General features: G+C 41.6%; 1 protein-coding gene across 1 annotated transcript in view; it reads left to right on the plus strand.

Annotated features, from left to right (window-relative positions):
- LOC126100670 (T-related protein-like) overlaps positions 1-15248 on the plus strand; it is a 212426-nt gene that overhangs the window by 163503 nt on the left and 33675 nt on the right. Inside the window, exon 2 of the mRNA XM_049911290.1 lies at positions 13701-13796. Within this exon, the coding sequence (XP_049767247.1) occupies positions 13701-13796 (96 nt within the window). The remainder of the gene's footprint in view (positions 1-13700; positions 13797-15248) is intronic.

Consider the following 15248-nt stretch of genomic DNA (forward strand, 5'->3'; position numbering starts at 1 on the left):
GTGAAAGATATAGAAGACAACGCAGTCTGTGAGTGCGCCATTCTGTACGTCGTCTTTCTGCTGTAAGCGTGTGCTGTTCACAACGTGCAACTGTGAGGTAGACAACATGGTTTATTCCTTAGAACAGAGGATTTTTCTGGTGTTGGAATTCCACTGCCTAGAACACAGTGTTGTTGCAACAAGACGAAGTTTTCAACGGAGGTTTAATGTAACCAAAGGACCGAAAAGCGATACAATAAAGGATCTGTTTGAAAATTTCAACGGACTGGGAACGTGACGGATGAACGTGCTGGAAAGGCAGGGCGACCGCGTACGTCAACCACAGAGGGCAACGTGCAGCTAGTGCAGCGGGTGATCCGACAGCGGCCTCGGGTTTCCGTTCGCCGTGTTGCAGCTGCGGTCCAAATGACGCCAACGTCCACGTATCGTCTCGTGCGCCAGAGTTTACACCTCTATCCGTACAAAATTCAAACGCGGCAACCCCTCAGCGACGCTACCATTGCTGCACGAGAGACATTCGCTAACGATATAGTGCACAGGATTGATGACGGCGATATGCATGTGGGCAGCATTTGGTTTACTGACGAAGCGTATTTTTACCTGGACGGCTTCGTCAATAAACAGAACTGGCGCATATGGGGAACCGAAAAGCCCCATGTTGCAGTCCCATCGTCCCTGCACCCTCAAAAAGTACTGGTCTGGGCCGCCATTTCTTCCGAAGGAATCATTGGCCCATTTTTCAGATCCGAAACGATTACTGCGTCTCGCTATCTGGACATTCTTCGTGAATTTGTGGCGGTACAAACTGCCTTAGACGACACTGCGAACACCTCGTGGTTTACGCAAGATGGTGCCCGGCCATATCGTACGGCCGACGTCTTTACTTTCCTGAATGAATATTTCGATGATCGTGTGATTGCTTTGGGCTATCCGAAACATACATGAGGCGGCGTGGATTGGCCTCCCTATTCGCCAGACATGAACCCCTGTGACTTCTTTCTGTGGGGACACGTGAAAGACCAGGTGTACCGCCAGAGTCCGGAAACAATTGAACAGCTGAAGCAGTACATCTCATCTGCATGTGAAGCCATTCCGCCAGACACGTTGTCAAAGGTTTCGGGTAATTTCATTCAGAGACTACGCCATATTATTGCTACGCATGGTGGATATGTGGAAAATATCGTACTATAGAGTTTCCCAGACCGCAGCGCCATCTGTTGTTGACAATTGTAACTACTGTAATTTCGAAAGTTTGTCTGCCTGAAAATGTACTGTTGTCCCAAGCATATTGCAACAAACGGTGTATTTCTATCGCTGCTCGTTTAGTTTTTATTACCGTTTCAAATATACCGGTCATTTTTGAAACACCCTGTAGTTGTCACACGGACACAGAACTTCACATTGGACGTAATTGAATTTAAGTACTCAATTGTTTCCTGTAGTAAAGTGTATCTTAACCACGTGTGCATTCTGTGTTGTAGTGAGAGGAAACCGGCCACCCACCTATCATACCACCCTCTGCTCGTCCAGACAGGAACCACAAAACATTACAGGAGGACACAGCCACAACAAATCACGCTTCTGCTGCATCCACAGTCCAAACAGTAACTTTCGGAGAATACAGTCAGTTCACTTCACACAAATTGGGGTTTTCGGAACCCTAAAATAGCCGTTTTGTTTATTTTTGCGACCTCATTCATTGGGAATGTGCCACATCGCTGAACCATAAGGAGCCTCCATTAGCAGTCACTGTGAGCAGCTGGTTCGCAAAGTCAGCCATGTGTCTCAGAGCACGGCTTTGGACTTTGAATGGAAACGTTTTTAGGCTCTGTCTCGGTATTTTCTGTGTGCCGGAACGCTTCAAACCACTCTCTGCTGCAATGCTTCGGATGGGTTTTGTTGGATTGTGCTGAAAAATTCCAGAAACCGTGACGACATTTTAAGGAGTAACTATAGTGCCCCTGGGACCAACATTCCCCGCTAGATCATCAGCTACGCTGCCTAGCCGTTGGAATTTGGCAAAGGACAGGCGAACGGTTTTCCCACCGGGTTCTTTTGAAAGATCAAATCGTATTTTTAAAAGTACGCCTTGTTGCCGTAGGACTGCGTTCTAACCTGCGGTCTTAAAGTGGAAGAAAAACACGTTGATCGACAGAACACATGATTCCAACCTCTTCCTGTGGTGCGCTAACCTGCTTTCAGTTTTTGGAGCTGATAGCTCTGAGTTGCAGCTCACTTTTTACAGGCACTACGTATTGTTCATTAAGCGCCATCAGTTAGCAGCTTTTTTAATTATGAAGTTCTGTATAACTTTTGTATGAAATTCGCCACAATAAACACACTATTTGTTGCACTCGTCTATCGATCTTAGTTTTCGATATATTTAATTTTAAAATCAGGGGCGCCTTCGGAGGACACCTCGTATGTTGACACACAAGTTCAAGAATCGCTATGCCCCTAAAGACATTTCTGTTAGACGTTCCTTCATCATGTAACAAATTATTCCGAATTTAATCTTCTACTGGATAAATATTTTGATTTTATCCACGCAGCCACAGGAGATTACGGCACTGGATGGTGGCACAACGCTAGCAGTTCTAGTGGCGCGGCGCGGCAAGACCAGAGCAGCGCTGGCGAAACAAAGCAGTGCTGGCCAGTGGGCGAGATGGCGGTGGCGGCGCTGAGCGAATCAAACAGCAGAGAAGCGACCAGGGCGTTCGGGTGACTCCGTCTGCGGTCGGCAGCATTCGGGTGCCGCTATTACACGCAGCAGTACTGTTGCGAGCGCTTGTTTCCTTTGTTGTACTCTCGAGAAAATGTCATCAGCGGGAGCCTCGACAGCAACTCTTTTTACTCGGTGTCCTTTACGGTGCCAGCGAAACAACTACTATCACATCTGATCCATTTTGGACAAGTTACGTGTTGAGGAGGCAGCAGAATTACAGACTATTCCATACGGAATGCATTTTATTAATCTCTTATTTCTTTCGTTGTCATAAATTGAGAGGCAATAATAAAGTTGATGTAAGACTTATGAGACACAAATGAAAATAGTGTTTTAAGATCTGAGAAGAAGTTTTCAAAACAGTCTCATTTAGACAGCTTCATTTGAAGGTCCGTTAAAGTTTCGTCCTGTCTAATAAATGCCTGGCATAGATCACTGTATGTCGCTCATCGATACACAGGGATCCTGTTGGTCAATGACAGGTTTGTGGAGAAAATGTACATTTCACAATATCGTCAGCAAATTCTGGTGAAGTTTGTGTTGGCTTCCAAAATAAGCTCCACTTAGCACTCATTATTCCAAAAGCAGATTCTATTAATCACCGTAGTCTGCAAAATGTTTATTGAAATATTTACTCCACACATTTAAAACCCAATAACTCTAAATTTGATAAAATGCCTGAAGTATGAATATGCCTTATCTCCAATGAGTACAAAACGCAACACAACTGATGTCTTCGTTAGTGGAGACTCTGGCAGTATAGCTCCCCTTGGTGCATCATGTGAAATACAGTACGAGAATAAAATCTACCACATTGCCTTTGCTTCCCATATCCCCCAACATCGATTATAATGGATTTCCCCTGAGGAACTGCAACTGCCTGTAGTACAATTGAATAGAAATTTTTACAAGTATAAAACATTGTGCCAAAATTTGCTGCGCATTTTAGACGAATGTTTCTATCAAAATTACCGATTGCAGCAGGAAAATTCATATAAATCATTTACAGTATTTACAAAAAGGCACAAGCATGTGGAGTGGCTGGAGGCAATCCCACAATGTTTTGGTTGTCGAGTCCACAGTACTTACAACGATTGTGAATCCTGTTGTGAATGTCACAGCCATGTTTCGAAAACTTCCTTCTGGTTTATAGGAATCTGTACAATCTCGTTTCAACAGCTATCGATGGCCCTTAAACATGACGTTATTTTATTGGAAAAATCTGTTGTTGCTTGAATACCGGTTAGCTATGGAAAGCAATTAAGTGTTTTCGAAAAAGTGATTCTTTAGTTCTGTTACGCAGCGTGTCTTAGAAACCTTTCGCTAAATGTTAATATGTTACAACAATTTTACAGTTCAAAAATAATAAATAACCCACTGAACATAGCCAAAAAGACCTGAAACATGTCTAGGTGAAACAAAACAGGAAAAAGGCGGAATTCCTCGTTCCATATTGGACGTTAGGTTTGTAAATTTATCAGAAGACGCAGTGGCTTTAAAAAAAAAAACACTTCCTCGAATTTCTGAATGTAACTTCTACAGGAGGAAGTTTGACTGAAACATTTTTGTCTAATGTAGACCAACTAGGACTCGATATTCATGATTGCTGAGACCAGAGTTACGATAATGACGCAAATATGAAAGGTTATCTAAGTGGAGCTTAGGTCAGAATCCTAAAGTGCATTCATAGAGCATTTTGTATGGCATGTGCAAGGCACAGTCTTACTCTTACATTATGAGATGCGGCAAAACCTACAGCAAAGCACTCACGTTTTTTTTTTGTGTAATTCAAAGAATATACGTTGTTTTCAGTGCATCCACTCAGAGACGGAAAACCTTATTAACAGGGTACCAACATTAATAGTGAAGAAGTTTTCAGATACTTGATGGGAAAGTAGGCTGGAGAGTGTCAAAGCTATAAGGTACGAAACAAGTGAAATCGGAGATGCCCTTCTTGAGGTGACCAACAGCACTGTTGAGTCGAAAACCAAGAGCGAATCACACTCGCTTGCTGTGAACGAATAAGAAAGCTTCGATCTGTTGTAGGCGTTGTCATGTGGTATGACCTTCTCTTTGCCATTACCGCAGCAAGTAAGGCACTTCAAGCAGAAAACATGGACGTGAAAGTGGCAACTAAATCCCTCGAAAGTCTACTCCAGTAGATTGAGAATATCCATGAAGGTTTTATTAATGCGCAGGTAACAGCGAAAGAGATAGCTAGTTACTTAGTAACATGTTCCATGGATCATTTTCCACAATAGATTGTAATGATGTGGAACGAGGCATTATACATTCACATCGCAAATTAATTTGTACATATGTTGCATTCTGAACATTTCTATTTTTTATACAAAAAGAAAAAAGTATAGGAGTGAGTTAGTAATATCCACCCAGCACCTTTTACACATTACTACAGTAGAAATTCTTCTACAGAATAGGAAATGTCAAGGAGAAATTTTCTCAGTTTGTTATCAAATTTTACTTCGCTGTCAGACATTTTACAAGTATATCACTGGGTAAGTGATCAAAACTTTTGTTGCAGCACTGTGCACCCATTTTTGTGCTGAAGATAACCTTAATGTAGAGTAATGAATATCACTTTTCCTTCTGGTACCGTAATTACATACCTCATTGTTCCTTTTGAACTGTAGTGGGGTCCGCAGCTCGTGGTCGTCCGGTAGCGTTCTCGCTTCCCGCGCCCGGGTTCGATTCCCGGCGGGGTCAGGGATTTTCTCTGCCTCGTGATGACTGGGTGTTGTGTGATGTCCTTAGGATAGTTAGGTTTAAGTAGTTCTAAGTTCTAGGGGACTGATGACCGTAGCTGTTAAGTCCCATAGTGCTCAGAGCCATTTTTTTGAACTGTAGTGGGTTATTTACAACGAACTTCATGAGGGAACAAATATACTGTGAAGCAGTAGTCAGAATTCCCAAAAGATTTCTACAAGATGTTAAAAATTTATTAGTCCAGGAAATTATCCCACATGATATTGTTGAACGACAATATGCAAAATATGCAACTTACTGATTTGTCGCTCCCCAAGATTTGCAATGATTCTAAGTACAAATGTGGCTGAACTAAGTTGTTTTAGGAGTTCCAAATGTGTTTTTCCAATTTAAATTGTCATCAGTATGGACCCCTAACAATTTTGAAGTCTCCACCCTAGTTATTAGAGCGGAAACTTCAAAATTCTTAGGGGTCAAACTGATGAGCTGCAAGTTTACAAATTGAACCAAAATTTGGAGAAAGGAGAATTGGCAAGAAGGTGAAGCCATTTGATTATGAAGGTGACAATATGATTTGCAGAGCTCAGCTTTCAGAGGCGAAATACAAAAAATGGTTCAAATGGCTCTGAGCACTATGGGACTCAACTGCTGAGGTCATTAGTCCCCTAGAACTTAGAACTAGTTAAACCTAACTAACCTAAGGACATCACAAACATCCATGCCCGAGGCAGGATTCGAACCTGCGACCGTAGCGGTCTTGCGGTTCCAGACTGCAGCGCCTTTAACCGCACGGCCACTTCGGCCGGCCAGGCGAAATACAAAACCGATTTTTTCTACCCTCTTGTTGACACAGTGTTAAACAGTTTGAAAGAAAGGTTCGACCAATTAGGTAATTATTCCGAAAAGTACGGCTTTTTGTTTTCTCCAGAAAGTTTAAAATGCATACAGGACAAAGAAGTGAGAATACTATGTAAAAACATTGAGAAAGATATAAGTGTAAACATGACTGGTGAATGTTCGAAAGACATTATTGCATGAGACCTTTCGACAGAAATTAAAGTGTTCAGAGAAATGGTTCCCGAGGGTGTGAAAATTCCCATGTTAGTATTAAAATACCTGAATGACACAGGGGACCCCGTGACAGCGACTGCCGCCTCCGCTGAAAGGAGTTTTTCACGTTTAAAGCTCGTCAACAATTACCGTATTTCAGAGGCAGCATCTCGCAAGAACGGATGTGTTCTCTTGCTGTGCCGTCAGCGGAACAAGACATGGTTTCAAATTTGAATTTTGAAGGTATTATTGATGAATTTGCTCGTCAAAAAGCAAGGAAAAGATATTCCTGTGAAGAGTGTAGAGTGGAAAACACTCAGCATTTATAACTATGGCCCAGATTTTAATTACCTAGAAACAGTGAAATATGCAAGCATTTATGACCTAAAACTTACATAAATATGACCTTAAAAATAAAATATGACTTAATAGAAGTTTATATAAAGCATTCTTGTTTGTTTATTTAATTTTTTGTTCACCATAAAGTAATACAAAATTCACTTCTCAAAATATTGTAACTTTAATTCTTTCTTTCTGTAGGGCTTGTGGCTGATTTGCACCTATTTTTTGAATGTCTGAATGTTTTATTTTCTAAACACAAAGTACAGAGAAAAGATCATCTATCGAAACAGTAAAACAATGTTTTTATTTCTACATAGTATGTAAAGCGTTTCACATTATTTAATACCGTATGTCAATCTTCAGTATCTGCAAAGTTGCACTGGATCACAAGGTGCATTTTCAGGTTTTCCATTGTCAAAAATCTACGGTTGTCGCTGAGGATACTTTCGTACCTGGAAAAGCTCCTCTCCACTTCACAAGACGTCGCTGGAGCGTATTTGGAGGGAGCCAGGTCACTGGAGTTCAGCTTTGTTTCAGTATCTTCAAATGTTGCGGCATTTCCTGAAACATTGTCACTAATTTTGCACAGTGTAGAATATCCAGGATTCCATTGGAGAACACTTTGCAATTTGGTTTTCACTTTGTCAGCCACATGACCACGAGCTCGACCCAACTCACTCTGCACATGTTGCACAATACTCAGGGCCTCACATAGATGAGTGCCAACAGCTTCCAGTCGTTTGATGGCTTTTGATATCACTGAAAAATTGGCGTTGATGTGTGATAAGTTTCGAGGCAATGTATCCGTAAAAACTTCTTTCACAATTCTGATAGCACTTGATTCGTCGCTATCAAGCTCACAGAAGATTGTCTTTATTTGGGTGTAGTTGGTGCAGTAATACTCAGCAGCATTAAGCCAAGAACCCCATAGTGTAAGAACAGGTTTAGGTGGGAGGGGCGTTGAAGGTGCTTGTTCCTTGAATTTCTGCACCCGTAGCGGAGCCTTCACAAAGATTTTCTTGCCACAGGAAATTAATTTGTCCACGTCAGGGTAATTTGATCGCACCTCTTCGGCAACTCTGTGCAACACATGTGCAAGTCAAGTGGTGTACACCATACTGGGGTAGAGAATCTAAAGCCCTTTGGCTGCTTTAGCCATATATGAAGCACCATTTGTTACAAGCAGCAAAACGTTGTCTCTTTTCACACCATCCGGCCACAGTAGCTTCAGAGAGCTGTCAAACAATACAGCAATCGTCGAATTGTTTACTCTATCAAGAGCTTCGCACGTTAATAGGAACATATCTCCAGGGCCATAAACTTTTAGAACACCAACAAGAACATTTGCAATATATTGCCCACTAATATCCGTAGTTTCATCTATCGACAGCCAGATCTTTTGCTCAGCAATAGTAATTCGTATTTTGTTGAGCACATCATTGTAGCATACGAATAAATAGTTCTTTCTCAGTGTAGATTCATCTGGAACTGGATGTGTTGTGTACTTCTCCAAGAACCGTCTGAAGCGTGGATTCTTCAGCTTTTCCAATGAGATGTTCCGGGACATCATCATCCCACACAAATCCTTGCAGAATAATTGCACGGTTGACGACTGACCTGTCTGTTCAAATGACAGCGTTTGCCAGCTGTTATTTTTAGCACTTCCTTTCACACAGCTGCTGTGTTTAGCGGTATTACAGTGATGTTGTAGTTTAAAGCGCTTTTCTGCTCTAACTTTAACTTCATACAGTTTACAAAATTATATTTTCCCATCAGTATTAAAGAACTTCTCTCCAAATTCTTGAACACATCCTCGCAACTTGACGCTGTCGGAGCATTTTGCTTTAGGCATGTTGAACAAGGCAAAGGCTGTAATCAAACTGGTTACTGGGAACACCTGTGCGACTGCGATGATTGTTACGGCAGAGGCAGCCTTTGTCGGCTCTGAGAGCGTATTGTCGACTCTGAGCAACAATGTTTTATGTTCGCGAAACGACTGTTGTGGTACACCGATTTTCTGCTCCACTCCTGAGAAATAAAGGTGTGTACTAATTTATCTGTTTATCTTTCATAATAGCACGTTAAATATTGTCTCTTGAGCAACGTATTCATTTTCTCATTCGTGTGTCCCGTAAGATACGAGAATAACGGTATATGCATGTTTGGCAAAAGTTGACGGAAATGTGACCTATTATATTAAAAGTTAGCCGCAATATGACCTATTACTAAAATTTGTTGAAATATGACTTTGTATGCACAATCAAAATACATTTTTCGACACTAAAATGCCTAGATTTGTGTATAAATTGTTCTAAGGTTCACCCTATAGTTCAGAAAAAAAATATGACTTGTCATTAAAATACGGGCCCTATTTATAACCTAGAACTCATTTAATTTTTTGTAAATATAGAGCACAGTCAAGTGATGAAACCGTTTAAGTGTATATCCCACACAACACTTGTGAACCTTATTTGATTTTGAATTTCATTAAATCGGAAGGATTCTCATAGCTAAGCTATTTTTTATTATTAACATTTTAGTGGTAGCCGTGCCTGTTAAGATTCCTTCTCCGTTACTTATTTTCCTTATCACACCAGTAGGTCTCAGCGAGCGAGGTGGCGCAGTGGTTCGACACTGGACTCGCATTCGGGAGGACGACGGTTCAATCCCGCGTCCGGCCATCCTGATTTAGGTTTTCCGTGATTTCCCTAAATCGCTCCAGGCAAATGCCGGGATGGTCCCTTTCAAAGGGCACGGCCGACTTCCTTCCCTGTCCTTCCCTAATCTGATGAGACCGATGACCTCGCTGTCTGGTCTTCCCCAAAACAACCAACAAACTGCTGTAGTAACAGTCTTCTGAAGTTTTGGTAGTACGTCAATGACGAAACTTGGAATTCTTCTGAACGTCACAATGATGTATATCCTGTGTAGGAGGAGGGGGGAGTGCGGGAAAGCCCCGCGCCAGCTACGTTAGCCGGCCCTGCCCATCCGTGTCTGCTCCGCTTACGTGATTTTGTTACAGCGTCACGTGCCCGCGCGGGCAGGGTTCGCAATGATTTGGCTTCTCAGTGTACATTATTAAGGCGAGGCTGACCGATGATCCCTCAGTGCAGAAGCACACCACTCTCGAACTCTTACAGGAATCGGCGAAATGCCGCGAGTAATGAGGGTGATGGGCGAGGGGCGCTACGTCAGAAGTGTGTGTATAATTTGAGAATCTGGGTCTGACGGGAGGCGCGCTAGGCTAGTCCGCGCAGTTGCGATGACCTCTGTGTCCGGATGGCGCAGTGGTCAGAGCATCTGCCCAGCGAGCAGGAGACGTGGGTTCGAGCCCCGGTTTTCAAGTCTCCCCATTTATATAAATCAGTGTCCACTAGCAGCTGAATGTCATCAATTCCTTTGTGTCTTGACATTTATTTGTGTTTGTAGTGAACTGCCAATCTCAGCACCGGACGCCGGTCGCCTGCAAATCTCTAACGGGGTCCCCTCCCTGTAAACAGCTACACCGCCTGCGAACGCCACACAACCCGTGGAACAGTATATACAGTTCCGTACAGTAAATGGCACAACTCCAGTAGTAAATATAGACTTTGAACAGAAGTCTGTAGCTAAGGTAACATTTTCAAAAATTATAGGTGTGTCCATTGATGAGGGGTTAAACTGGAAGCAACACATTGATGGTCTGCTGAAACGTCTGAGTTCAGCTACGTATGCTATTAGGGTTATTGCAAATTTTGGTGATAAGAATCTCAGTAAATTAGCTTACTATGCCTGCTTTCATTCACTGCTTTCGTATGGCATCATATTCTGGGGTAATTCATCGTTGAGTAGAAAAGTATTCATTGCTCAAAAACGTGTTATCAGAATAATTGCTGGAGCCCATCCACGGTCATCCTGCAGCCATCTATTTAAGGATCTAGGGATCCTCACAGTAACCTCACAGTATATATATTCACTTATGAAATTTGTTGTTAATAATCCAACCCAGTTCAAAAGTAATAGCAGTGTGCATAGCTATAACACCAGGAGAAAGGATGATCTTCACTATGCAGGGTTAAATCTGACTTTGGCACAGAAAGGGGTAAATTATGCTGCCACAAAAGTCTTTGGTCACCTACCAAACAGCATCAAAAGCCTGACAGATAGCCAACTAACATTAAAAAATAAATTAAAAGAATTTCTAGATAACAACTCCTTCTACTCATTGGCTGAATTTTTGGATATAAATTAAGGGCAAAAAAACTTAAACATTAGTGTCATGCAATATTTTGTGTAATGTAATATCTTGTACAGGCATCTTTTATTAACCTGACACGTTCCACATCATTACGAAGTGACGTATTCATGATCTATGGAACAAGTATTAATCTAATCTAAACAGGCGCCAAGTTATCCGCCAGCTGTTCTTCTGTCCCTACACGCATACACAAAATGTGATAACTAGCGCCCCTTTCCCTTTACCCTCAGGTTTGGAAGCCGCTACCTTTGCTTGTGATGTTTCCCAATCGAGAATGACTTTTGAAGGTGGAATAAATCAGAAATTGTTTATTCTCCGACTGTGATTTTTTTCTTTTTTGTCACGACATTGAAGTGGCAAAACAGCCATTCGACAAATATTGCCTCGCAATGTCTTCTCAGCTCATATTTATTCTTAAGTGCTACCATTTGATGACCGTGCCAGTCTAATTTTCTTTTTTTCTACACACTGTTCTACGGCCTTAGACCAGCGTTGACGGTAAGAGCATGTATACATCGTTTGTGAAAGCTCTCGTCCTACGCCTGTGGTCACGTTTTCACTTTAGGAATTACGCCCTCATCATCTTCAAAGTGCATCCCGTGTAGACAATCTTCAAGTGTCCCAAACAGATGGAAGTCCGAGGTGCCAGGTCTGGGCTGTTGGGTGGATGAGGCAGTGATGCCCAACCCAATTTAGCGAAGTGTTCCAGGATTCTGAGACTTATGTGTGGGTGTGCATTGTCATGAGCAACGTTACTTCTGGATTCTTGTCACACTGGACACCTCAGAAATGGATCCTGAGTGTGTCACAGTCGTTATATATGACTCTCAATTAATGGTTGACCGTGGATATTACGGGTTGTAGATCGATAATAACACACTTTTGCAGTCGAATTAACATTTATTTAGACACTGAACAAGGCGAATACAATATGGCTGTACGAACACAGCGTGCAGAGTGTGCTAGCCAGAAGTAGAGTCAAAGGTCATCAGGTCCAAAGACATGGCGCTTCACGCCAGAGGCGCCACAACTCTTTTAGCAGCACATTCACAAGCATCACACAACCACTATCCCAAAAAACTGTCATCATGAGCTGCCTCGAGTTTCTTCTTTTCTGGTGACTGCCATTTCGTTTCCAGCTCTGAGTGATGCACCCAGGTTTCGTCACCTGTAACAAAATGACAGAGAAGTTTCTCCATTGTCCTCAGACTGCTCCAACATCCAGATGAAATGGTGTTCTTTAAATCTTGTGGTCTGTAGTGAGCATTCTTTCAACCCATTTTGAATACATCTTTCAATACCCAGAAGTCTCAATTATTGCGCACACACACACACACACACACACACACACACCTTACACCCAATTATTGAATTGTGATTCACGAGTCTATTGTTGAATTATGATGCACCAATCTGCATGAATAATGGCATCTGCGTAATTCACCATATTGAGAGCAATGGCATGTGTAATACACTGGTACAGGGCAGCAGGAGCTGAACCACTATGAACTACGTCACTTGCTACCACTTTGAATACCAGGCACTAAAACTTTTAGCTCACACAGTTAAATGAAAACTTTTCATTCAGCTCAGTAATTGTTTATAGTGCAAATGATGAATACACAAATATTCTCATTTCCTTCACATTTACTTAGTACTCTGACATGTGCATTTGCAGAAGGGGGGGTGGGGGGGTGGGGGAGGGACCAGCTTGTGAAATTGAGAGGTTTAGTGGAATCACTTCTAGATGTAAGTGAGGATTGTGTGATGACTGGAAAACTTTGTACTCCAGATCTCCAGACTCCAGAAGGAGCAGTAGGGGCCAAACAAGTGCCTCCTCTTGCCCTCCTCCCCCATTTTATGGATGTCTGTGAACTCTTTAACTACTTTTCTAACTGCTTACGGTTCAATAACACCCAACTATAACTGGCTTGCATTCGATTACCATACATTGTAGCACCTGTTGCAGTTCAGTAACTCACCTCGACAATGTTCTTCTTCATACACATTTCATACCACTTCACATGCACTTGTTTAATATATACATGAGATGTAAAGCTCCAGCAGGATGTAAAGTATTTAGGAGTAAACTCACCAAATAGCAGAGGCAGTGAGTCACCAGTAGGCATACAAACAAGACTGAAAACTTCACTGGCTTTTGGACGAATCTGTTTTCAGCCTAGAGTTCACACAAAGATGGCACAATGCTGCTTTACAGTGTGTGTGTGTGTGTGTGTGTGTGTGTGTGTGTGTGTGTGTGTGTGTGTGTGTGTGTTTGATATAGACATGTTCAGTCCCACAGTAGGGATATCATGATGACATTTTGTCTGTACAGTTTATCAGAATCATTTCAATCACCGTATACTGAATCGCCTAACAATTTAGTGAGAGCCATCCCATAGCCAAAATCTCTGTACTACAGATACTGTAAAGGAGAAACATTCACTTCCATCTAAGTGCATTTACATTTCCCTGGTTTATATAGTAAGTGATATTTGCAGTGCACTGGAATCAAACATTATAATTAGCTTTTTTAAAAAATTACATTTGAGTCATGATTTGAGTAAGCTAGCAACAAAAGAACCATGACCAGTGAACAGAAATTTTTGGCTTTTTTTCCAGGAGAATGTTCCCTGTGGTGAAGGTAACTGCTTCTGGTCTAGATCCCGCAGCCATGTACACGGTGCTACTAGAATTTGTGCAGATCGATCCCCACAGGTAAGGAATAACAGATATTCATCAGGATATTCACATTGTTTCCACATTTTGCCTTCTCAGTACAGTTCCAGTGTTATACACTGATCATTAGAACCTGACTGTCATCTCATCTTTGGCTCAGACATTCTGCATGTTATATTGTACGTAGATTTATGCAATTAATAATTTGACAGTGTCAAGTAATCATCAGAAAAGACTAGAATAAATGACACAAACTAATTAAAGATTTATATTTAAGGCTAAAAAATATCATCAATGACAAAAAATCAATGGAAGCATTTTATAAAGAATTATTTAATTATAAGGCAATCTGTGACCTTGATACAGTCAACTTGCTATTCTCAAAGTCCATTGTTTGTTGATTTTGATTCCTGAGGGTCATTTGATATGTGAATTGACAAGTGACCATATCCATATTTACTGATGTCTAAAGAATGCTAAAATATTGCTCCCACTATGGGATTAGGTGTTTTAATGTAAAGCGCAAAACGTATCACAAATCCAAGTCTCTGCAATTCCCTTATTGCTGCAGCTGTGAGTGCTGATAATATTCACTGATTTCCCATAATTATCAATATGATGTTTTATTAAGACACATGATAATGCAGTTCAGAACATAGGAAACACTTTGTTTCAGTGGCACTAACATTTACACTATAGTGGTAATGGCACCAAAATACTTGTCATCAGTCCACACCCCCTGGTCCACATTCTAGTGCTTATTGTAGTCAGTTGATCCCAAGTTCCTGAGGGTCCTCTGCAGAAGAATGCTCATTTCACGACTTGCGCAACAAATCCTGTCACCATTTGGAAACAGGCAGTGCTATATACACTGATCAAAACGTGATTTTGACAGATTCGAAACAGTGATACACATAAAACTGACACCTTCCTCCCTCAGGGTCACAGAAATAGTGACTCAGAAAGGGGAGGACTCATGGGAAGAGTGAAGACTGGATAAAAGCTTGCTGCAGCTTGTTGCCATCTCCACTAAACTTGGTTGATTTTTAATCACAATGCTTTTAACAGAATGTGATAAGTAGCAGAATATACTGGGGTGAATCAATAAGTGTCTGCACTTATCAGCTTTAAGCTGGCAATAAGACTTAGAATATTTGCCATCCATTGGATGACATTGTTCTCTTCCCTTGTGGCAGGTTTCAGCATTGTCACACTGAGTCACTCTCCATTTTCACCCATGAATAACATTAGTCTGCAATCCATTTTTTGTGGTCTGAAGATGTACCAGATGCTGAACTGTATAGATGACTTTCAGCTCAGTACAGGGATGATTGTTCACCATTCAAAGTGGTTACCAGGGGACTGAATAGTTCAAAAGTCACCAAAGAAGTGTGAAGGATATTCACCCACATCCATTGCTGATGCCAACATTGCACAAGCCCAAGACCCGATTCTGAAAAACTGAGAAGTGATTATTGATAAAATGGCAAA

The sequence above is a fragment of the Schistocerca cancellata genome, chromosome 9 (genome assembly GCF_023864275.1).
Source record: "Schistocerca cancellata isolate TAMUIC-IGC-003103 chromosome 9, iqSchCanc2.1, whole genome shotgun sequence".
NCBI lineage: Eukaryota > Metazoa > Arthropoda > Insecta > Orthoptera > Acrididae > Schistocerca > Schistocerca cancellata.